Genomic DNA, 26,305 nt, shown 5'->3' on the forward strand with positions numbered 1-26,305 from the left:
ATGTCGTGCACTCGCAGGAAACTCTCCTTCCCTCTAATACAGTCACTGGGTATATGTATTAGAGCTTCTTCCTCAAGATTAGAGGAAGTCATACAAGGTACTCAAACCCTGAGAAGCAATGCAAACCGGAGCTAAGAAAACAGTAAATTGGTTCCAAATATTTTCCTTTAAAAATCATACTTATTTCATTGTTTAATTTTATTATTTTTGACGTCATGATTAAAAAAACCTCCGGTACTAATATAATCGTAACACATTTTTGTATTATTTAGGTCATATTCTTATATGCTCAATCCTGCTTCTATTTTTTTCTGCGTATGTGAGTAAAATCTAAATATCGGATATTGGCGTTTTTGATTTGAAAGTCATCCCTAACAACTGTCGTGATAAAAAGAAAACAAAGAGCCCTAAGAAATGTGCATGAAAACTACTGTTTAAATTTGTAATAAAGACGTAATATAAAAACATATTTGGTTCCAGTAATTTAATATTTTGACATGCGTTGAAGCTGAAGTTTACTATCGCTGATTGTTCCAAAATGCCGAACTAAGCGCATTTCCACCGTGAGACCCCCACAAAAAAAAACGCACACACACCCTGTCCTCTCGAAACTCACAGAGGTGACACACTTTTAAAACCAACTGATAAATTTTCGATACGTTATAGATAATAGGGATAGGAAGGCGCCTTTTTCCTAGAAGCGGGAAAAAAAGCCCAGGGGACGACATTAGCTTCCTTACGACTGAATGGGACGATGTTTGATCAGCAACCAACAATTTCTTACCTTGCTTGCCATCACTACTCGTGCGAGATAGATGGCCATGTGTTAAAAAAAGAGATTTGCATGTTTATATATAGTTTAACCTTTGTTTGTATATATTTAACCGTCCCCCTGACCTGGAACCAATTTTGGTCCCAGTTTGCACTTCGTAAAAGTACGGGCAGCGGGCTGTATCGTTAGTGTGCAAGTAGTATTGCTGTTCTGCCCAATCTTGGAACGTGCCCCGTCTTAAGACTGGCCAGGCCAATCTTCCGACAGTGACAAATGGGTGGCCAGTCTTAAGACTGGACTGCCCAATCTATGCCCAATCTTAGAACAATTGTGGAAGACAAACAGAACAATAAAATTTTTAGAATTTACCTCTTAATAGGAACTTTAAATTGAAACTTTTCTTGGAAAATCAAAAGCCAAAAATTTATACATACCATGTATTTTATGTATATAAAATTGAAACTACTCAACCATTTTAGCATAGTCTATAAAGTTTTTCTTCTATAGACTATGATATTAGCTAGCTGGCTACAGCTCGCTAGCTGGCTAAACATCTCATCCAATGAAATTAACGTCTAGCTAACTAATAATATGGTTGAATACGACTTTTCTGATACTTCATAAATATAAACATTTTATTTTTAAAATTTAGCCACTATTACAAGCTGTATATAAATGCTAAATGTATAACACATGCTCTACCAGCTACCTAGCTACGATTTTCACTCTACTGTGTCCAAAAACAGGCGGGGTCAATTCAAAATAAATAAATTCAAAGTACCCAAAATAAGATGTTTTAATGTGCCTGAGAATGTTTGTTGGGAGTCGCAAAAAACACAGCTCGTGTGGTGCATCCCTTCCTTAAAATTTAAACAGCGCCAAAGATGGGCCTAACATGGTCTTTTGCCCAATCTTGTGACGCTCTGCCCAGTCTTAAGACTGGCCGGCCAGTCTTAAGACTGGGCAATTTTATGTCCAAAGATTGGGCAGCGTCCTAAGATTGGGCAGAACATTGCGACCAGCGATAAGTATGACAAGAAGAAGAAGACAAAAAATAGAAGATTTGTATTGTGGATTGGGAAAAGATCCAGATGATTTGGTCATTAAGTATATCAATCCATTCATTGGTAAGGAAATAGTTTGTGTTTTGTTAGTATATACTTCGTCAATCAATGCAGCATCCAGATTTGAATAATATATAATATGTTATTTTTAACAACGTTAGCTAGGGCAGGGGCCACATTTGAGATGGATAATTCTGAAGTATTTATTTAAGCCTTTTTTAAACCACAGATCCATTTGAGGATTCGTATGCTTCCCAGATCTGCCACATTTGACGATAAACATTGCAATCGTTAGGCATCCCACAATTTTCCCCAAGCATGGCCTGACAGTTTGGGAATAAGGTATATATACAGATCGGGAAACAATATATAGAATCACAGTCTCTATATTAAATTGCGCGCGCATCTAAGTGATTATGTAACGCCCGATGCGCACTATGATTGAGGGTATTTCTGAATACGGAAGATTTTCCTTTTTCTCCAAGCAGCCTTAGATTTTTGCATTTTTATTTTTTAACCAGTTAGGGTTAGGGTTGATAAGTTATACTTGCTGGGTTCTAGAATTTAGCCATTTTCGGATAACAGATTTGGACCGAATAATACAAATTTTTTTAGCAAAATGATGTGATCAAAGGAGGCGGAAACTGAGCTTGTAATTATATTTTTAGGCTACATTTTTATATCCCACGCTTAAATAGGGTTAATACCCTGCATAATACACTGCCGTATTATTTTTTAGAATAGAACTTTCCAGCAGTTGAAATAAAAACACAGGATACAACCTATCATAAACCATGTCACACCAAAAAGAGTCACCCAACAGATTCTAATTAGCGGAATAAGTTTTCCTAAAAGTGCCGAAATTGAATTAAAACTTTGATTCAAATAAAAACCTCAATATAAGCCTCAGCGTATTATAATGCTTAAAATTTTTAACAAGCAAAATAATTTTGTTTATCATCATCATCATCATCATCATCATTCTCGGCTTAACGTCCGTTTTCCATGCTGGCATGGGTTCTTCCAATCAATAGGTTTATCACCAAGCCATAATTAAATATTATGGTTATTATAGACTGTTGTTGCGTCAACACTCAAAAGTACAGCTAACCCAGCTAAATTTAAAAAGATAATAAAAAACATTGTGCAGTTTGTTCATGTTAGAAACACAAGTCTGTCTTCATTATGATAAATCAGCCAACAAATAAATAAGAAAAGTTTAAAAAACACATGTTAAAATTTTATTTATAAAGTAGCACGAAGCTTTTCGTAACTGAGTTACATTTTCAAGTGATCACTTGAAAATGTAACTCAGTTACGAAAAGCTTCGTGCTACTTTATAAATAAAATTTTAACATGTGTTTTTAAAACTTTTCTTATTTACAAGTCTGTCTGCTGCATTCAATTTCTAGCTATTAGGTAGTTAGATACACAAAGCTAGTTAGCTGGTAGGTGAAGATAACACAAAAAGAAAGTTCGCTAAAGTAAAATGTATATATATTTATACTAAACTAAACAGAAACGCTAGCTATAGGTAGCTACTTCGATCATGTCATGATGTACGTTTGTAGCCAAAATCTTAAAATTGTATGATTTATACATGGCTAAAAAACGTTATAAAATATTATTCTTTACATGTGAAAACATAAAATTGTTAATTCCAATATAAAGCGTATTAAGGTGACTCCAACTTAATTAGTTGTTGCAAGGGAACAACAACTAATTAAGTTGATTTTTCACAGGAACTCAACTTTTAAAAAGGGAAGGAAAAAACAAGTGTTTACTTATCTTCAGTACGTACCTGTTACAAACTCATCTTCAGTACCCGTTACAAATAATGAAAAACAAAACAACAACCGCTTTGTATATAAAACACTGCTTTGTAAAAATATAACAACCTGGGCCACTGCAGAGTCAGGGAAATTATCATCTTGGAGTTGACATCACAAGCCCTCCCGCGATGGCATGAAGCTTCTTCTCCAGCTAATATTAACTTTAACGACGAATATCTTGCGAGCAAGTCAAAATAAGTATAAAAGATTTTCTTTACTTTTTTTAAAGTGGGAAGTAAGCTTTAAGTAATACCCTATCATTAACTAATATCTATATAATCATACGCCAGTTCTGTCTGTCTGTGACTTTTGCAAAGACGATATTTTTTACCACTCAATGGGGGAGTTTTTCCAGTTTTTTTGTCAATATCTTTTAACGTCAATATCTTATATATTAAATTAATGAAGCCATTACAGTGCACTTAAAACTTTGAGGCCAAATAACTGGGAAACAAGGTGGTGACGTCACCGCGTGGGTAACTACGGACCACCTAGAACCAATTTGGGTAATTTTCCCAAACCTGGGTCCCCTAATTTGTTTCGAATGGACGGGTTGATGACGTCATCACAAAACAAAAAAACACTAATATCTCTGCAACAGTTTTTCAAAAGTACATCTCCTATACATTTAAGTGGATTTTTCCACGGGCTTTATGGACTAGTATCTATATACTAATCAAAGCTTTAAGCTACACAAAAGTTTGCAACGAAAATCTTCACCCCTGAAATTCTTTACATAATTTTTGCAGCATCTGACTCCCCCCCTTCCTTAGCAGACCAAACTCTGCTAAGTGTGCATGAAAAATTTTTCCAAGCCCCTTTATAGGGTTCCAATGCATAACTTTATAATTGTGAAGTGAGCTTCTTAACCACTCAGCAACATGTTCTTCAAAGGTTTAAAGCTCTCCTCCCAACTCAAAATAACAGAAGCACGTATAAAATACCATGAAATTTGTCCAGGAAACTTTATATCTTTTAAAAATCTCTATTGGTTCTCAAGATATTGAATGTCATTTTTGTTGATTTAAACTGTAATACTAATAGAGAATATGAATGTAATTTTCAATTTTTCAAAGCCTATGTGCAGTTATATTACACTGTTGTTACTGGAAGATATCCTTGCAATAGCTGGTGTCCCTCTGAAACTATTAATCCTTTTGCGATCCAATTCATCCATGACTAATTTCTCGCAATTTGTATTTTTGCATTGCAGCATTAGCACACTTTTTAAAAGGTTATTATTCCTCGTATTTCTTGCATATTGCAGTGAGGAAAAGCATAAAATATATATCTTATTCGCTTGGTTTATTTCATAAATTAGTGAAGTTTCTAATAGCTGCAGTACAGTCTGAATGTAACCTTCTGCATACTCTAGCGATTTTCCTGCAAGTCGGAAGCCCTTTAATCTTTTGTTTATCGTAATTACTTTAATGATCTTTTCGAGTGCTATGCTATTTTCGAGTGCTATTTCCTTTTGAAAATTTTATTGCGATCTTTTTTCTTAACCTACAGAAATCCCTCATATTTTCTCAGGTAAAAAACGGCATTATTGACCATCAACACTCAGGGCCTAATAAAAACCTGACCCCTGGGTCAAATTGTGTTACATTTTCATCCTTTTTTGTCATAGTAAGTTCAGAAAATATGTACATACATCACTTGACCAAAAAATGCAGGATTGAAAAAAAAAATTTCTTTTTTTTAATTTTTGAAAGAAAATAATTATACCTTTGAAAGCATATTTCAATATAATACAACTGCATATGACTAGTCTATATATTAGGGACATTCTCTGAAAATTTGATGGCAATAGCTAAAGCTGTTCCGCACATATCAAAGATTTTGAGCGATTCCATGGAAACGGTCAGATTAACTGTAACGAAAAGAAAGCGTGATAAGAATAAAAAATTTAACTCAAAGCTAATAGTATTAATGTTTCTATAATCTTATAGCTACATGTTAGATGTCTAGAACAATTTTAGACAGTTGGCAATTTCCTTTTAGAATTTTTGACTGATTCTTTAGGTCAGAAGTCTGGTTTCCATAAAACATGTTATGAAATAATTAAAAAGTAAAAACTAAGTGTAAAAAAGGAAATGAAATACAGGATGATATGATATATAAATATCTTTCCACAACAAAGTTACTCCTTCGAGTAGTCCAACACAGTATGATACAGTTCAAAACACTTGTCTGGATGAAGCCCAGGTTGGACGGGCAACAGCAACAAATAAAGTTTCAGAAGATTCATAACAAGTTCCAATTTCTGGGAGAACGACATCTCCTGCATCACTATCAGAGCCATGGTGGCAGAGAACGTCAGGGATTGTGTGTTCTATTTCATAGTCCAAGTCACTGACTGGGTCCTAGTCACTGGTTCCCTCTCCTAAATCAATGTCTACATCGCTATCTGGATCATCGTTATCCAAAACAAAGTTTAAAATGTCATCCATGTTTGTGAAATTTTTCTTTGGGCGTTTTTTGTCAGATGTTTTCTAGCAATTTTCAAAATACAATAGCCCCAGTAAAATTATTCATAATTTGATGCGGTTTTCAGTTCCCGTTCAACAAATTTGTCTATTTTCCATTGCCGTAAAGAACACGCTATTTTACCGCCCGTAAAATGGCATAATTTAAAGGACCTGCTCTGCAGACCTCAGGAAATTAAAGGGGTTTTTTAGGACCCGCTCTGCAGGCCCATAGGAGAGAAAGGGTTAACAAAACTTTAGGAATAACTTTAGTAGCAGTATCTACAACGGAGGAGGGTGTTACAACAAGCAAATTGTGTGTATTTTGACATCACACGCACAGATAATTAATAATTTTTTGTTGCGAAAAAAATAAATAATTAGCCTTCCTTAAAAAAGAATAAATTTGTTTTCTTGTTTTGAATTGGGAAAATAAGTAGTTATGCAGCAAGAAGTGCTGTTTTAAAAATTTTGGGGCAAGAATTATATTTTGCTGTTTTATAAGTTATACAGAATATGGTGTTGTTTCGAAAGTTATACAACAGGTTAAGGTTGGCAGGCTAAGATTGTTTTGTTTCGAAATTTATACAGCAAGTTATTCTCCTTTCACTTTAAAAAAAACTAAAAAATATTTAATTAAAATTTGGTTATTGCTTTTTTGTGCAGTCTTATAATTTCCCTCATGTGCAAATTTTTTTAAAGAAATATAATATAGGCAAAAATTATCTATATCTTAACGGAGGAGGGTGTTATGACAAACATATATTCTGCTATGTATTTTTTCTATATTTTTTTTCTATAAAGCGGACTATTTAAGCGATAGTCAGCAGTATTATATTTTAGCTAGCAAACGTATTTCACCATTAGCTATATAATATATGATATATTATGATAATCATTTCAGAGGAGGGTGTTACAACAAACATATTTTGCGAAGTATTTTTTTATTTATAGGTGAATATTTATCATAGCACATCCGTATTTCATTCTCAACAGAGAATGCTTCACCCCGATCAGACCTCTGATCATGACGGGCGAGTATAATGTGTGTCATATTGAAGAAGAACTACTTTGTTCGTCACTAACATACTGCCTGGCAGTGAGCGGGATTTAATCCGTGGTCCCCAGAACTGGGAGCCACAGACAAACCCACTACACTACGTGCAGCAATATGTTAGTGACGAACTCAGATGGTTTATCCGGATGGTGTTTATATATAGGTGAATATTTATCATAGCACATCCGTATTTCATTCTCAACAGAGAATGCTTCACTCTGATGCGTGTAAGTCATATTGAAGAAGAACTACTTTGTTCGTTTTATTTTGTTCGTATTATTTGTATTTGTTATTATTATTTTTCCTATAAAGCGGACTATTTAAGCGATAGTTCAGGTGCATTACATTTTAGCTAGCAAATGTATTTCACCATTATATAATATATGATATATTATAATAATGATAACGATGGATGGAGTTACGATAACGCACATCTTGTTTTTTTCAGATCAGCGTCACGATTACTTGCACAAGTTACAGTGTGACATAAATAGATTATTTTAAAGCAACGTATATAATAAATATATTTAATTCGTGTTCTGAAAATATAAGATAATTAAATCTTCTTCAAGATAAAATTGAGATATTACAGTAAATTTTATTTTTATATTTTTAATTGCCTTTGTTTACAAATTCTATAGACTTCGCGCCAACAGTATTCTCAACATCGTCACATGCAGATTATTGTTATTTATACAATAAGTTTCCCTAATCTTTTCAATTTCTCGCAGTGTAATTATTTTCTCTTAAAGACAATGGTCTATTATGAAAGTAATTATTTATGCGAGTTGCGCGTACACGGAAGGTTACATTCAGACTGTACTGTAGCTGATAAACATCGATTTTTTATAAAGCAACAAACAGAAAAGCTTATATGTATATGTATTTCATCAGGTACAAAGCTTTTTATGTTTTAACCATAATTTCTGATGACTATCAGTGAAATTATTATTTTGAAAAAAAAAAGGCAAACTTTTTTTAGTTTGGTAGACATGTTTCGTCTTGAACATCAAGACATCTTCAGTTAATTTAAAATATATACAAGTCTGTTTTATATAAGCTTTTATTACAATAAAATAGCATTAAAATGTTACTATGGCAACAATTAAAATAATGACAGTATAGAAAAACTAAGTATCCCAAGGGTAAAACAAAATGTCTAAGTGAATAAAATAATTTAAATAAATTAAGTAAAAAGTGTGAATAACAAAGACTTAGGAAGTGGCCTGAATACATTATTCTGACTGATATCAAATTATACTTACCTGTTTACACACAAATTGTAGTAACCAGGCTCCTAACCTGTTTGTTGAGGACTGTTTTCTCCCATCTGATGTGTAAAGCTTCTTTCAGACGCAAACCATATTTAGATGAAGCGGAATCTAAAATGGAAAAACAGTTTTCATCACATGCTTTTTTACACTCATCTGCAGTCATTAAATGTTTGTAGATAGGTGACTGTTTATCACGGCCTAAATGCTCCTTCGTCCTTGTTGCCAGGTGTCTTGAAGTTTCACCCACATAACTAACATTACAGTTAGCACATGTACAAATGTATAGACAACAAAGGATTTCAGAGCATTACTTATTTTATCCTTAACAGAGAACATGGATGCCAGTTTGCAAGTGGTAAAACACAATTTAATGGATATATTATCTTTACAATACGTTTTTACAAGACTATTAAGTTTAACTTGTGTGCATTTGGAAAAGGTCTCTATAAAGGGTAATTTAAAGAAACCACATTTACCATTGTTTTTATGTTTTGTCACAAAGGTGGGTCAAATTAAAAATGGGTCAACCAAATAATGAAAATTAAAAAGTCAAATATCAAAAAGTTGCTTAGATTTTCTTTGACCTGAATGGTTGTTTCTTCCATTTTCATGTCAAAGACTGCAATGATCAGACCTGTTTACCGGAGATTCTCATAAGGAATTCAGTTAAAAATGTTACTTTGTCATGGAAGGACAAATAAAATAAAATACTTTTTCCATTTGCCTAATATGAAATTTTTGAAGATTACCTGACTATGACCATTATGAATAAAACTATGATAATACTAACACAAGGGCAGCTTTTAAAAAAGCTTTTCTTAATTTATAAGCTACTGGATCAGTGAGTAATTCCAAAGTGTTTTTAATTTATCAGGATCAGTATTTCTCAGGAATTCAAGTGTAAACCTCAACGTTTCCAAAACAGTATAACACAACATTCTAGTACCCAATATTAGTACAGAACACGAAACCACAAAACATCCTTGGTGAAAAATAAAGGATTTGAAAAGCTACATTCGTTTCAACATGAAAAATTACCTAAATAACCTAGTAATTTTGAGATATAACTTAAAATATGCTCTGATGTCCTTCTGTGACAGAATAAATAATTTTTAATTTGACCCAGGCCTTACTTTCCCAAAGGGCTACATTTGTGCAAAATATATTTTGTCAATTAAATCTCACATTATTTTCTTCTTAAATCTTTTTAAATCGATTTTATTTACTTTTACAAAAAAGCATGTACTTATGTGTATACCACAAGAAATGTATTAAAATATGTTTTCCAAAGGCATTTTTGATTTATTATTCAACAAGCATGTGGCTGTTTTTCAAAAAGGACCCTTTCGGAAATGTTTAAAAAAATTCAGAAACATGCACAAAGCTTGAAGCATAGGTTAAAAATCTTCTTTTTCTGCAAACCTCTTCATTTTAAAAAATGTTTTATTTTATTTTATTTAATAGCCAATATCTCCCTGTTGGAATGCTGAGCGACTTCTTGTTCCAATACAATTCCACATATTTCACTTTCTTATAACTATTAAAAATTTTGTTTAGGTTCTGGTGTATTTACTACAAAAGATCTGCATAAAGGTGATTTCATTCTGGAATATGCAGGTATAAAATATCTGAATCCACTTACTGTAGAAGAGCCTGACATTCCTCACTGGAAGCCTGTGTATATTCCTTTGTTTTTCTTGCAGGGGAAAGAATATCCAATGATGAGGCTGATAAAAGGGAAGCAGAGTATGCTAAAAACGGAACTGGGTGTTACATTTATTTCAATATAATAAGTTCCAACAATACAACATTCTGGTGAGTCTGCTTTGTTTTATTTTGTTGCTGGGAATATTGAGACACGAGGAAAGTGTTGTCGACTATTAGGAAACTGGGAGTACATTTTCTTGACTTCTACTGACACAAATTTTCTCACATTTTCAGAAACATTAGTGTTTCAACAAATATTTTTCATGAAGGGTGGTATTATATGGTTGTAATGGAAAATAAAATTATGTACAATAATTTAATTGATTGAAATAATAAGTTATTATTCACATCATATAATATATGATATGTATCATAATCATAACGAAGGAGGGAGTTACCACAATAACGTGCATCTTGATTTTTTTCCTTAGTCTTTTCAGATTGGTATCACAATTACTTACACAAGTTACAGTTTTACAAAAATAGATTGTTTTAAAGCAATGTATGTAATAAACAATGTATTTTAATTGTGTTCTTAAAATATAAATTATATTTGTTCAAAATAAAAATGAAGATGTACAGTAAATTTTATTTTATATTTTTAATTGCTGTTGTTCACAAATTCTATAGACTTGGCACAAAAGTATTTCTTAACATCGTCACACGCAGGTTATTGTTATTTAAACAATAAGTTTCCTGATCTTTTCAATTTTTGGCCGTTTAAATATTTTCTCTGAAAGACTTTCATTCGGACTGTACTGTACATTTTATTAACGTTTCTGTAATTTTCAGTTGTTACAAAACTTTCAGGGATCTTATCAAAGCATGAATTTTTGACAAATATATAGCAGTGGCATATCCATAGGGTTTTTGACGCTGGTATACCGGTGTGGTTATTGAAAAGTGGTTGAAAAAAGTTTTTCTTATTTAATTGATAAAAGAAAAAACCTTTACCGTAATCATTTAATGCCGTATAACAAATCACATTAAGCCTGAATAAACTCTTTTAGGCATGCTAATGTCTTAAAATTATTGCGATTTATTTTATATATAAGAGACAAAGGAATACTAGTTTGTCTGTAAGGAGAAACTGTGTTTCTTGGTGGTCGAAGCTCTCCCATGTTTTGCCAATTTTATTAGCTTACATGGGTGCGCACTCCCTCGTAGTTGAGTTAGATTATGCGCACTTGTTTAGCATTGCGCTGGCCCCTTGGGGTGTCAGCCTTCCTGTGGCAAAGTACCAAATGAGTCAGTTTAATCGCAATCCAACAAAATACGGCAGAGTTTGGAGAGATAGCATTAGCATCGATACTGACTCTAATACGTGTCTGTCATATAAACCTTGTAATATACATCCAATGTTAAACACGTTAATTTAGTGACGTTGTTTAGGATCTTAAAGTCGCTCACAAGAATGTGATTTTAGCCAAAAAATCGTCCCCCAACGGGGCTTTGCCCTGTACCTGATAGGGAGCTTGCAGCGGCCCCTACACCCCCAGCTGATTTTCAAACACTTGTGCACTTCTCGCTCGCAATGTGCCTGAATTAACCTCTGGATATACGCCACTGTATAGTGCTATAGGTGTTTTTAGCACATGACAAGTTAGAATTAAACTACTTTTTTCACCAGCTAGGTTACAACATTTTCTTCACAAGCTGTAAAATCAATTTTTGAACGAATCCATTTCTATATTATTTTTATTGCTTCTGTTACACCATTCGCTTTGCAAGTTATAACTGTACTCTATTATTTTATCTTGGTATATAATACTATTATTTTACAAGGTCCCAGTACACTAGCTTTTTTCTAGCTTTTCCTTAAACTATATCTATTTTTAACGAATCCATTTCCCTATTCTTTTTTTGGGGTCACACTACACCATTTGCTTTGCAAGGTATTACATCACGTTATTAATTCATTTTGTTATATATTACTATTAGTTTACAAGGTCCTAGTTCATCACCTTCAAAGCTTGTCCTTATACTATATCAATTGTAAAAAAAAATCCATTTCCCTATTCTTTTTATGTGGTCCCATTAAACCATTCACTTTACAAATTATCAATTCGCTTTATTAATTCTCCTTGCTATATATCTATTAATTTACAATTTATTTTATTAATTTATCTTGGTATATAATACAAACTTTTTACAAGGTCCCAGTACACCATCTTCTTCACAACCTATTCTTATACTATATCAATTTTTAAAAAAATCCATTGCCTATTTTTATGTGGTCCCATTAAAATCTTTGCCTTGCAAATTGTCACTTTATTTTATTAATTCATCTCGTTATATATACCTATTATTTTACAAAGTCCCAGTAACCATCTTCTTCACAAGCTGTCCTTATCCTTTATTAATTTCCAGACAAATCCATTTCCCTATTTTTTTATGTGGTCCTGGTAAAAAATACACTTTGCAAATTATCAAATATACATTATTAATTCATCTTGGTATATATTACTATTATTTTTTAAGGTCCCAGTAATATTTAATAAATTAAAATAATAAAACGTCTTCTATGTGTGAGTGTTAATGGTAAGTTCTTGTGTTAAGGCTATCTATCTTGTCTTTGTGTAAGTTAACAATATTTTTCCATATTATTTTTAGACTGAAAAAAAAATCAATTTTTTACATTATATTAAGCTCACTAGGGAAAACACAGTTTTTTTTTAAAGAACACTCAATTTAAAAAGTGCCTTTATATGTTCTGAATCAAGTCATTTTTAAAGGTTGATATTGACAAATCCATAAATATTCCTAACATTTTCTAAAGTTTTGGTCCTCTCAAGCCGAATGTTCTTTCGTATAGTTTGTTCTTATAGTGACAGTGTGATTTTCCACTTGGACAGGCTTTCCTTTCTGTTTGCAAAAATTATTCCTCAAATTATTTTTTTAAAATTTGGTCTTGGGCCCCCTTTTAGTTGCTTTTAATTATTATAATAAATTTTTCAATTGCTTTACTTTCATCGTAAATAATAGGTTGTATTTCCTGTTAGCAACAATTGTAGAATTTAGTGTTTTGCCAATGTCAATGTTTAACGTTTTTGCTATCAGGAAGTGGGGGATTGCCTCATGCTTAATGTAGACAGTAAATATTGAATTAGCTGATGCAGGGAATCTCCTTACTAAATTAGTTTACTCCTTGATATAGCAAGGGAATGGCTTTTTCATTAGAATAATTTTGTTAGTATGTATTATCTTAGTATTGATGCAACAAATTCTGTGCAGATTGGAAGAATTGTGAATGATGCACCTACTAAGTATGCTAATTGTGTGATGAAGAAATACACAAATAAAAAAATGGAAGTCTTTATAGCGTTGTATGCGTTAGTAGATATAAAACAAGACACCGAGTTAAGGTATATATTTCATTCTTGTTTTGATGTTTTGGCAGCACTGTGTGTTGGAAAAGTTGAAGTTTTGCTTCTTTTGTTGCCTGGAATCCCAATAAAAATCCCAATGAATTGCCTGCCTATGAGCACACTTTCTGCTTTTTAGCAGGCTATCAAATCCAACCTTTACTATTTGAAATCTGTTTAAATTTTTGCATTTAGTTCATTTTGTAACTAGTGACTTGAAGGCTAAATTTGAATTACTAATGTGAAACAGAAACTTGCAATTGATAAAAATTTGAATTAGGAATGTCATAAAATGCGTGAAAATGAGTTCATAGAAATTTGTATTACTTTAGATATGATTATGGAGAAAATCCAGATGATATGCCCTGGCGCAAAAAGGTACAGTGCAAAATATAATTCCATTATATTGTCCGGCCATTTGTACCATATGTGTTCATACATGCTGGTCCTGTGGTTTTTAAACACCAATTTGATGTCTGGTGGGGTTTAACCATGCAAGTGGTAGGAAGGCCTCTTTCCTAATTTACAATTCCAGTTTCTTTCTCGATAACAACACTGATTGATGGCAAACCCACGCAATTTTTTGCCCACAAGTCTTTACTAATATACATTTCCTGTGTGCAATGCTTATTCACTGAAGTGGCCAGATAAATGCAGACACTATACACTTATTTTCTCAAACTTACTGATGTGTTGGAGGGTTTGAAGTGTTTCCACTTAGGGCCCCTGAATCCTAAGGCTGCCACCATCAACACAGTTGGTTGAATAGTTGTCCAATTATTTACAGATCCAAGGCCTATTATCCAAGCAAAGCCTGATATTATAATTCTACTCCAACTGAATAAACTCTCCTAGCATTAATGCATACGTCATTTTTGTGATGAATTTACATTACATATTTCCTAACTCTTTGCTCTTTTTGCTGTTTATTATGTTATCATGTGTTATTCATTTTTGTTCTTCATTTTATGTTAGGCTGAATGTCTCAAACCATTGAACATCAATGAAGTTGTGGAAAAAACACCAAAAGGTAGTAAAATAACTAAAGAAATGACTAAGGAACAGAGAGATGCAAAGATAACAGAATTTCCATCAGATTTCAAAAATTCTACTAATAAGGTATACTTTCGTCACCTTATATCTTCATTTTTATGAATTTGTGAGCTGATAAAATCATTAGAACATTTGCGCTATTAAACATCAAAGAATTTTGAGGTGTCATATTTTTTACATCTTATGCTAGACGGTATCTTTTAAACCATTGATAACCAACGAAGTTGTGGAAAAAACACTAAAACCTACTGAAAATACTAAAGAAAAGTATGAACAAGTACAGAGAGATTCATATATAAAGTTATCCTTTTCATATTTTCGTTTTGTCATATTTTCGACATCTTTTGTTAGACTCACTTTCTCAAACCATTGAACATCAATAAAGTTGTGCAAAAATTATCAAAACGTACCGAAAGTGGTACAGAAGATCTTGAACAGAGAGATGTAAAGATAACAGAATTTCCATCAGATTGTAAAATGTCTATTGATGAGGTATACTTTTTCACCTTGTATCTTTTCATTGTTGTATATTTGAAAAGTTAATTTTGAAGTGGCATTTTGGGAATATAAAATTATCCTTTTCATATTTTTGTTTTGTCATATTTTCTAAATTTCATGTTAGACTCACTTTCTCAAACCATTGACCGTTAATAAAGTGGTGCCAAAATTACCAAAGATTACCCAAAAAACAAAAGCCATGTGCGCCAGTAAACGAGCGCACAAAGACGTGAAGATAACAGAATTTTCATCAAATTTCGAGAAGTCTACTGATGAGGTATACTTTTTTCCTCTTTCCTCTTTTTGTTTTAAGTTTTACAAGTAGTCTCCTCAAGATTTTATACCATTCAAAGAGAGTATCACAAAAGAAGAAAAACGCAAGATAAATTAATTCTAGAATTTCAGGATTCTTTGTTGTAGTCATGTAAGCCCTGTGTGCAATGTGTATACAGTCTAAAATATGAACTTAACAGTTCCTTGCATTGTTATGAACATCGTGTATCTATGTCAGCCTACATGTTAACTGTTTTTAGCCGGATTTTCATATTGTTTACCAAGTGCAAAATTCTGTAATTGAATTGGATCCAGGCACTGGTGACCAGGTAATTTTTCAAAATATATTACAATACAGTGCTGAAATTTTTAATTTGCAAAAAAAGCACATTTATTTTCAGGTTGCTATGTCAGATAATGATGCTGATATTGATAAAAACGATGAAGTTTTGAACGGATGTCTTTGTAAACAGGTATTTTTCACATACTTCAAAATGAAGAAACCTTTTAAGGAAAAGAATACGCTAAAGTCAATCAATTGTTGTTGATTATTTTATACTCAGGGAGGGAGTTTTGAAATAATGTATGAAGTTACCATAAAATGTCCACGACGATAAAAATCCACATAATTTTGGATCGATTTAAAGAGTTGGTTAACTATTATCACACAAAGCGTTTAACAATAAGGATAAAAGTGATAAAAAGGAATTTTTTATCCCACAAAATAAATTGCTGTATAATAAATAAATAAAACTTTTACAAACTCGTCTGAAAACGACGACAGTTTCTCACGCAAACACTTTCCTCAATAAATATCTGAAAAATAAAAAAATAAAAATACATACCCTTAAGCGCAACCGATATGTTTTTTTCGGCGGGGAAGGCTAAAAAAAATGCAAAGTCTTTATCAGCTACATGCGTGTATAGATATACTGCAAAACATTTTATCGACAAGAACTATTAATACCTTGTTTGGAGTGCTAGCAAAATCCGAACCCTGGGTTTGGGGGGGGGGGGGGGGGGTGAAATAAATGCAGGGCTGGAAAAAAATAATTCCCTTTCATTTGTCGAAGGTATAGAATTTGAGCAGTTTTATTTCTTTTCGCTTTTTCTGAACTTAATACACGGTTCAAAAGAAGAAATTTTCACGAGTCAAAAAAATCATGAAATCAAGAACAATAACTTTCACGAATAGCTTCTTTTAAATTTTTTAACAAGAAATAACTTTCGCAAATGATCTTAATAATTTTAAATAAATTTGAAATAAACTTTTGCTATCAAGCTTTTTCAAAAATATTCACAGGGCCTACCTTTCACGATTTTCGCCAAAAGTCGCTAACTTTACATTTGTGAAAGTTTTTTCCCTTAAGAAGAAACTTTCTTGAATTTTTCACGATTTTACGATTTCGGCCCAAATCGCGTAAGTTGGGCCCCGGAAAATTTTTTGACAAAGCTTGATAGCGGAAGTTTATTCCTGCGAATATTTATTCATTATACAGCAATTTATTTTGTGGGATAAAAAATTCCTTTTTATCACTTTTATCCTTATTGTTAAACGCTTTGTGTGATAATAGTTAACCAACTCTTTAAATCGATCCAAAATTATGTGGATTTTTATCGTCGTGGACATTTTATGGTAACTTCATACATTATTTCAAAACTCCCTCCCTGAGTATAAAATAATCGACGAAGGAGCATTTAGGCCGTGATAAACAGTCACCTATCTACAAACATTTAATGACTGCAGATGAGTGTAAAAAAGCATGTGATGAAAACTGTTTTTCCATTTTAGATTCCGCTTCATCTAAATATGGTTTGCGTCTGAAAGAAGCTTTACACATCAGATGGGAGAAAACAGTCCTCAACAAACAGGTTAGGAGCCTGGTTACTACAATTTGTGTGTAAACAGGTAAGTATAATTTGATATCAGTCAGAATAATGTATTCAGGCCACTTCCTAAGTCTTTGTTATTCACACTTTTTACTTAATTTATTTAAATTATTTTATTCACTTAGACATTTTGTTTTACCCTTGGGATACTTAGTTTTTCTATACTGTCATTATTTTAATTGTTGCCATAGTAACATTTTAATGCTATTTTATTGTAAATATATTGGAAATATTGCCTTAATTCTATTGAAGTGCCGCCTTATAATGCCAATTCATGTGGTTGGTCCCATTATTCTCATTTTTTCACACAATCACAAAGTGTCTTTTAAGAGCATGCCTAACAGTGTTTTTTTACGGAAATATGGCCTCAATTCTATTGAAGTTCCGCCCTATAATGCAAATCCATGTGGTTGATCTCATTACTGACAATTTTTTACACAATCACAAAGTACCTGATGAGGACATGCCTAACAGTGTTTGTTTGCGGAAATATGGCGTTAATTCTATTGAAGTGCCGCCCTACAATGGCAATCCATGAGGTTGGTCCCATTATTGTCAATTTTTTACACAATCACAAAGTATCTGATGAGGGCATGCCTAACAGTTTTGTTTGCGGAAATATGGCCTTAATTCTATTGAAGTGCCGCCCTATAATGCCAATTTATGTGGTTGGTCCCATTATTCTCAATTTTTCACACAATCACAAAGTGTCTTTTGAGGGCAAGCCTAACAGTGCTTGTTTTGCGGAAATATGGCCTTAATTCTATTGAAGTGCCGCCCTATAATGCCAATCGATGTGGTTGCTCCCAATAATGTCAATTCTTCACAAAACAAAAAATATCTTTTGATGGCATGCCCAGCAATGTTTGTTTGCTGAAATAGGACCTCAATTCTATTGACGTTCCGCCTTATACTGCCAATGCATGTGGTTGGTCCCCATTATTGTCAATTTTTTACACAATCACAAAGTATCTGATAAGATACACAATCACAAAGTATCTGATGAGGGCATACCTAACAGTTTTGTTTGCGGAAATATGGCCTTAATTCTATTGAAGTGCCGCCTTATAATGTCAATTCATGTGGTTGGTCCCATTATTCTCATTTTTTCACACAATCACAAAGTGTCTTTTAAGAGCATGCCTAACAGTGTTTTTTTACGGAAATATGGCCTCAATTCTATTGAAGTACCGCCCTATAATGCAAATCCATGTGGTTGATCTCATTACTGTCAATTTTTTACACAATCACAAAGTGTCTTTTGAGAGCATGCCTAACAGTGTTGTTTTTCGGAAATATGGCCTCAATTCTATTGAAGTTCCGCCCTATAATGCCAATCCATGTGGTGGATCTCATTACTGTCAATTTTTTACACAATCACAAAGTATCTGATGAGAGCATGCCTAACAGTGTTTGTTTGTGGAAATATGGCCTCAATTCTAATGAATTGCCGCCCTATAATGCCAATCCATGTGGTTGGTCCCATTATTGTCAATTTTTCACACAAACGAAGAATATCTTTTGAGGGCATGCCTAACAGTGCTTTTTTTCGGTAATATCACCTCAATTTCATTGAAGTGCCGCCCTATAATGCCAATTCATGTGACTGGTCCCATTATTGTCAATTTTTTACACAAAGTACCTGATGAGGACATGCCTAGCAGTGTTTGTTTGCGGAAATATGGCGTTAATTCTATTGAAGTGCCGCCCTACAATGGCAATCCATGAGGTTGGTCCCATTATTGTCAATTTTTTACACAATCAAAAAGTACCTGATGAGGGCATGCCAAACGGTGTTTTTTTTGGAAGTATGACCTCAATTCTATTGAAGTGCCGCCCTATAAAGCCAATTCATGTGACTGGTCCCATTATTGTCAATTTTTTACACAATCACAAAGTACCTGATGAGGACATGCCTAACAGTGTTTGTTTGCGGAAATATGGCTATAATTCTATTGAAGTGCCGCTTCATAATTCCAAACATGTGGTTAGTCGCATTAATGTCAATTCTTCACACAAACAAAAAATATATTTTGAGGGCATGCCCAGCAATGTTTGTTTGCTGAAATATGACCTCAATTCTATTGACGTTCCGCCTTATACTGCCAATCCATGTGGTTTGTCCCCATTATTGTCAATTTTTTACACAATCACAAAGTATCTGATAAGATACACAATCACAAAGTATCTGATGAGGGCATACCTAACAGTTTTGTTTGCGGAAATATGGCTATAATTCTATTGAAGTGCCGCTTCATAATTCCAAACATGTGGTTAGTCGCATTAATGTCAATTCTTCACACAAACAAAAAATATATTTTGAGGGCATGCCCAGCAATGTTTGTTTGCTGAAATATGACCTCAATTCTATTGAAGTTCCGCCCTATAATGCCAATCCATGTGGTGGATCTAATTACTGTCAATTTTTTACACAATCACAAAGTATCTGATGAGAGCATGCCTAACAGTGTTTGTTTGTGGAAATATGGCCTCAATTCTAATGAATTGCCGCCCTATAATGCCAATCCATGTGGTTGGTCCCATTATTGTCAATTTTTCACACAAACGAAGAATATCTTTTGAGGGCATGCCTAACAGTGCTTTTTTTCGGTAATATCACCTCAATTCCATTGAAGTGCCGCCCTATAATGCCAATTCATGTGACTGGTCCCATTATTGTCAATTTTTTACACAATCACAAAGTACCTGATGAGGACATGCCTAGCAGTGTTTGTTTGCGGAAATATGGCGTTAATTCTATTGAAGTGCCGCCCTACAATGGCAATCCATGAGGTTGGTCCCATTATTGTCAATTTTTTACACAATCAAAAAGTACCTGATGAGGGCATGCCAAACGGTGTTTTTTTTGGAAGTATGACCTCAATTCTATTGAAGTGCCGCCCTATAAAGCCAATTCATGTGACTGGTCCCATTATTGTCAATTTTTTACACAATCACAAAGTACCTGATGAGGACATGCCTAACAGTGTTTGTTTGCGGAAATATGGCTATAATTCTATTGAAGTGCCGCTTCATAATTCCAAACATGTGGTTAGTCGCATTAATGTCAATTCTTCACACAAACAAAAAATATATTTTGAGGGCATGCCCAGCAATGTTTGTTTGCTGAAATATGACCTCAATTCTATTGACGTTCCGCCTTATACTGCCAATCCATGTGGTTTGTCCCCATTATTGTCAATTTTTTACACAATCACAAAGTATCTGATGAGGGCATGCCTAACAGTTTTGTTTGCGGAAATATGGCCTTAATTCTATTGAAGTGCCGCCCTATAATGCCAATTTATGTGGTTGGTCCCATTATTCTCAATTTTTCACACAATCACAAAGTGTCTTTTGAGGGCAAGCCTAACAGTGTTTGTTTTGCGGAAATATGGCCTTAATTCTATTGAAGTGCCGCCATATAATGCCAATCGATGTGGTTGCTCCCAATAATGTCAATTCTTCACAAAACAAAAAATATCTTTTGAGGGCATGCCCAGCAATGTTTGTTTGCTGAAATAGGACCTCAATTCTATTGAGTTTGTTTGTGGAAATATGACCTCAATTCTATTGAAGTGCCGCCCTATAATTCCGATCCAAGTGGTTGGTCCCATTATTGTCAATTTTTTACACAATCACAAAGTGTCTTTTGAGAGCATGCCTAAAAGTGTTTGTTTGTGGAAATATGACCTCAATTCTATTGAAGTGCCGCCCTATAATTCCGATCCATGTGGTTGGTCCCATTATTGTCAATTTTTTACACAATCACAAAGTGTCTTTTGAGAGCGTGCCTAACAGTGTTTGTTTGTGGAAATATGACCTTAATTCTATTGAACAGCCGCCCTATAATGACAATCGATGAGGTTGGTCCCATTATTGTCAATTTTTTACACAATCAAAAAGTACCTGATGAAGGCATGCCTAACGGTGTTTTTTTTCGGAAGTATGACCTCAATTCTATTGAAGTGCTGCCCTATAATGTCAAATCATGTGGTTGGTCCCATTATTCTCAATTTTTCACACAATCACAAAGTGTCTTTTGAGAGCATGCCTAACAGTGTTTTTTTTCGGAAATATGGCCTTAATTCTATTGAAGTGCCGCCCCATAATTCCAATCCATGTGGTTAGTCACATTAATGTCAATTCTTCACACAAACAAAAAATATCTTTTGAGGGCATGCCCAGCAGTGTTTGTTTGCTGAAATATGACCTCAATTCTATTGACGTTCCGCCCTATACTGCCAATCCATGTGGTTGGTCCCCATTATTGTCAATTTTTTACGCAATCACAAAGTATCTGATAAGATACACAATCACAAAGCATCTGATGAGAGCATGCCTAACAGTTTTGTTTGCGGAAATATAGCCTTAATTCTATTGAAGTGCCACCCTATAATGCCAATTCATGTGGTTGGTCCCATTATTCTCAATTTTACACAGAATCACAAAGTGTCTTTTGAGAGCAAGCCTAACAGTGTTTTTTTTCGGAAATGTGGCCTCAATTCTATTGAAGTTCTGCCCTATACTGCCAATTCATGTGACTGGACCCATTATTGCCACTCTTTTCACAATCACAAAGTATCTTTTGAGAGCATGCCTAAAAGTGTTTGTTTGTGGAAATATGACCTCAATTCTATTGAAGTGCCGCCCTATAATTCCGATCCATGTGGTTGGTCCCATTATTGTCAATTTTTTACACAATCACAAAGTGTCTTTTGAGAGCGTGCCTAACAGTGTTTGTTTGCGGAAATATGACCTTAATTCTATTGAACGGCCGCCCTATAATGACAATCGATGAGGTTGGTCCCATTATTGTCAATTTTTTACACAATCAAAAAGTACCTGATGAAGGCATGCCTAACGGTGTTTTTTTTCGGAAGTATGACCTCAATTCTATTGAAGTGCCGCCCTATAATGCCAATTCATGTGGTTGGTCCCATTATTCTCAATTTTTCACACAATCACAAAGTGTCTTTTGAGAGCATGCCTAACAGTGTTTTTTTCGGAAATATGGCCTTAATTCTATTGAATTCTTAATTCTATATCACATTAATGTCAATTCTTCACACAAACAAAAAATATCTTTTGAGGGCATGCCCAGCAGTGTTTGTTTGCTGAAATATGACCTCAATTCTATTGACGTTCCGCCCTATACTGCCAATCCATGTGGTTTGTCCCCATTATTGTCAATTTTTTACGCAATCACAAAGTATCTGATAAGATACACAATCACAAAGCATCTGATGAGAGCATGCCTAACAGTTTTGTTTGCGGAAATATAGCCTTAATTCTATTGAAGTGCCACCCCATAATGCCAATTCATGTGGTTGGTCCCATTATTCTCAATTTTTCACACAATCACAAAGTGTTTTTTGAGAGCAAGCCTAACAGTGTTTTTTTTCGGAAATGTGGCCTCAATTCTATTGAAGTTCCGCCCTATACTGCCAATTCATGTGGTAGGTCACATTAATGTCAATTTTTTACACAAACACAAAGTATCTGATGAGCCCATGCCCAGCAGTGTTTGTTTGCTGAAATATGTCCTCAATTCTATTGAACAGCCGCCCTATAATGCCAATTCATGTGGTTGGTGCCATTATTGCCATTTTTTACACAATCACAAAGTATCTTTTGAGAGCATGCGTAACAGTGTTTTTTTTCGGAAATATGGCCTTAATTCTATTGAAGTGCCGCCCCATAATTCCAATCCATGTGGTTAGTCACATTATTGTCAATTCTTCACACAAACAAAAAATATCTTTTAGGGCATGCCCAGCAGTGTTTGTTTGCTGAAATATGACCTCAATTCTATTGACGTTCCGCCCCATACTGCCAATCCATGTGGTTGGTCCCCATTATTGTCAATTTTTTACGCAATCACAAAGTATCTGATAAGATACACAATCACAAAGCATCTGATGAGAGCATGCCTAACAGTTTTGTTTGCGGAAATATAGCCTTAATTCTATTGAAGTGCCACCCTATAATGCCAATTCATGTGGTTAGTCCCATTATTCTCAATTTTTCACAGAATCACAAAGTGTCTTTTGAGAGCAAGCCTAACAGTGTTTTTTTTCGGAAATGTGGCCCCAATTCTATTGAAGTTATGCCCTATACTGCCAATTCATGTGACTGGACCCATTATTGCCACTCTTTTCACAATCACAAAGTATCTTTTGAGAGCATGCCTAAAAGTGTTTGTTTGTGGAAGTATGACCTCAATTCTATTGAAGTGCCGCCCTATAATGCCAATTCATGTGGTTGGTCCCATTATTCTCAATTTTTCACACAATCACAAAGTGTCTTTTGAGAGCATGCCTAACAGTGTTTTTTTCGGAAATATGGCCTTAATTCTATTGAATTCTTAATTCTATATCACATTAATGTCAATTCTTCACACAAACAAAAAATATCTTTTGAGGGCATGCCCAGCAGTGTTTGTTTGCTGAAATATGACCTCAATTCTATTGACGTTCCGCCCTATACTGCCAATCCATGTGGTTTGTCCCCATTATTGTCAATTTTTTACGCAATCACAAAGTATCTGATAAGATACACAATCACAAAGCATCTGATGAGAGCATGCCTAACAGTTTTGTTTGCGGAAATATAGCCTTAATTCTATTGAAGTGCCACCCCATAATGCCAATTCATGTGGTTGGTCCCATTATTCTCAATTTTTCACACAATCACAAAGTGTTTTTTGAGAGCAAGCCTAACAGTGTTTTTTTTCGGAAATGTGGCCTCAATTCTATTGAAGTTCCGCCCTATACTGCCAATTCATGTGGTAGGTCACATTAATGTCAATTTTTTACACAAACACAAAGTATCTGATGAGCCCATGCCCAGCAGTGTTTGTTTGCTGAAATATGACCTCAATTCTATTGAACAGCCGCCCTATAATGCCAATTCAAGTGGTTGGTGCCATTATTGCCATTTTTTACACAATCACAAAGTATCTTTTGAGAGCATGCGTAACAGTGTTTTTTTTCGGAAATATGGCCTTAATTCTATTGAAGTGCCGCCCCATAATTCCAATCCATGTGGTTAGTCACATTATTGTCAATTCTTCACACAAACAAAAAATATCTTTTAGGGCATGCCCAGCAGTGTTTGTTTGCTGAAATATGACCTCAATTCTATTGACGTTCCGCCCTATACTGCCAATCCATGTGGTTGGTCCCCATTATTGTCAATTTTTTACGCAATCACAAAGTATCTGATAAGATACACAATCACAAAGCATCTGATGAGAGCATGCCTAACAGTTTTGTTTGCGGAAATATAGCCTTAATTCTATTGAAGTGCCACCCTATAATGCCAATTCATGTGGTTGGTCCCATTATTCTCAATTTTTCACAGAATCACAAAGTGTCTTTTGAGAGCAAGCCTAACAGTGTTTTTTTTCGGAAATGTGGCCCCAATTCTATTGAAGTTCCGCCCTATACTGCCAATTCATGTGACTGGACCCATTATTGCCACTCTTTTCACAATCACAAAGTATCTTTTGAGAGCATGCCTAAAAGTGTTTGTTTGTGGAAATATGACCTCAATTCTATTGAAGTGCCGCCCTATAATTCCGATCCATGTGGTTGGTCCCATTATTGTCAATTTTTTACACAATCACAAAGTGTCTTTTGAGAGCGTGCCTAACAGTGTTTGTTTGCTGAAATATGACCTTAATTCTATTGAACAGCCGCCCTATAATGCCAATCGATGAGGTTGGTCCCATTATTGTCAATTTTTTACACAATCAAAAAGTACCTGATCAGGGCATGCCTAACGGTGTTTTTTTTCGGAAGTATGACCTCAATTCTATTGAAGTGCCGCCCTATAATGCCAATTCATGTGGTTGGTCCCATTATTCTCAATTTTTTACACAATCACAAAGTGTCTTTTGAGAGCGTGCCTAACAGTGTTTGTTTGCTGAAATATGACCTTAATTCTATTGAACAGCCGCCCTATAATGCCAATCGATGAGGTTGGTCCCATTATTGTCAATTTTTTACACAATCAAAAAGTACCTGATCAGGGCATGCCTAACGGTGTTTTTTTTCGGAAGTATGACCTCAATTCTATTGAAGTGCCGCCCTATAATGCCAATTCATGTGGTTGGTCCCATTATTCTCAATTTTTCACACAATCACAAAGTGTCTTTTGAGAGCATGCCTAACAGTGTTTTTTTTCGGAAATATGGCCTTAATTCTATTGAAGTGCCGCCCCATAATTACAATCCATGTGGTTAGTCACATTAATGTCAATTCTTCACACAAACAAAAAATATCTTTTGAGGGCATGCCCAGCAGTGTTTGTTTGCTGAAATATGACCTCAATTCTATTGACGTTTTGCCTCATACTGCCATTCTATGTGGTTGGTCCCCATTATTGTCAATTTTTTACGCAATCACAAAGTATCTGATAAGATACACAATCACAAAGCATCTGATGAGAGCATGCCTAACAGTTTTGTTTGCGGAAATATAGCCTTAATTCTATTGAAGTGCCACCCTATAATGCCAATTCATGTGGTTGGTCCCATTATTCTCAATTTTTCACAGAATCACAAAGTGTCTTTTGAGAGCAAGCCAAACAGTGTTTTTTTTCGGAAATGTGGCCTTAATTCTATTGAAGTTCCGCCCTATACTGCCAATTCATGTGGCAGGTCTCATTACTGTCAATTTTTTACACAATCACAAAGCATCTGATGAGAGCATGCCTAACAGTGTTTGTTTGCGGAAATATGACCTCAATTCTATTGAAGTGCCGCCCTATAATCCCAATTCATGTGGTTGGTCCCATTATTTCCATATTTTACACAATCACAAAGTATCTGATGAGGGCATGGCTAACAGTTTTTTTTTTTTGTTGAAAATATGACCTCAATTCTATTTAAGGCCGCGCTATAATGCCAATTTATGTGACTGGACCCATTATTGCCACTCTTTTCACAATCACAAAGTATCTTTTGAAAGCATGCCTAAAAGTGTTTGTTTGTGGAAATATGACCTCAATTCTATTGAAGTGCCGCCCTATAATTCCGATCCATGTG

At 34.3% G+C, this 26,305-nt stretch overlaps 1 protein-coding gene across 4 annotated transcripts in view; it reads left to right on the plus strand.

The window, feature by feature from the left end:
* The first annotated feature begins 1,741 nt into the window (after positions 1-1,741).
* LOC130657590 (histone-lysine N-methyltransferase SETD2-like) overlaps positions 1,742-26,305 on the plus strand; it is a 45,932-nt gene continuing 21,368 nt past the window's right edge. For 2 of the 4 annotated variants that reach the window (XR_008985171.1, XR_008985173.1), the window contains exons 1-11: positions 1,742-1,899; positions 10,025-10,084; positions 10,171-10,282; positions 13,384-13,539; positions 13,872-13,917; positions 14,515-14,658; positions 14,944-15,084; positions 15,215-15,367; positions 15,624-15,692; positions 15,765-15,836; positions 17,156-17,272. Coding sequence is in view for 1 of the 4 variants with exons in the window: in XM_057460577.1 (XP_057316560.1) it covers positions 1,803-1,899; positions 10,025-10,084; positions 10,171-10,282; positions 13,384-13,539; positions 13,872-13,917; positions 14,515-14,658; positions 14,944-15,084; positions 15,215-15,367; positions 15,624-15,692; positions 15,765-15,836; positions 17,156-17,188 (1,083 nt within the window). In the remaining 3 variants the exon portion in view is untranslated. The remainder of the gene's footprint in view (positions 1,900-10,024; positions 10,085-10,170; positions 10,283-13,383; positions 13,540-13,871; positions 13,918-14,514; positions 14,659-14,943; positions 15,085-15,214; positions 15,368-15,623; positions 15,693-15,764; positions 15,837-17,155; positions 17,273-26,305) is intronic. The other 2 variants (XR_008985172.1, XM_057460577.1) reach the window with 1 other exon arrangement.

This window comes from Hydractinia symbiolongicarpus, chromosome 9, assembly GCF_029227915.1.
Source record: "Hydractinia symbiolongicarpus strain clone_291-10 chromosome 9, HSymV2.1, whole genome shotgun sequence".
Taxonomy (NCBI): domain Eukaryota; kingdom Metazoa; phylum Cnidaria; class Hydrozoa; order Anthoathecata; family Hydractiniidae; genus Hydractinia; species Hydractinia symbiolongicarpus.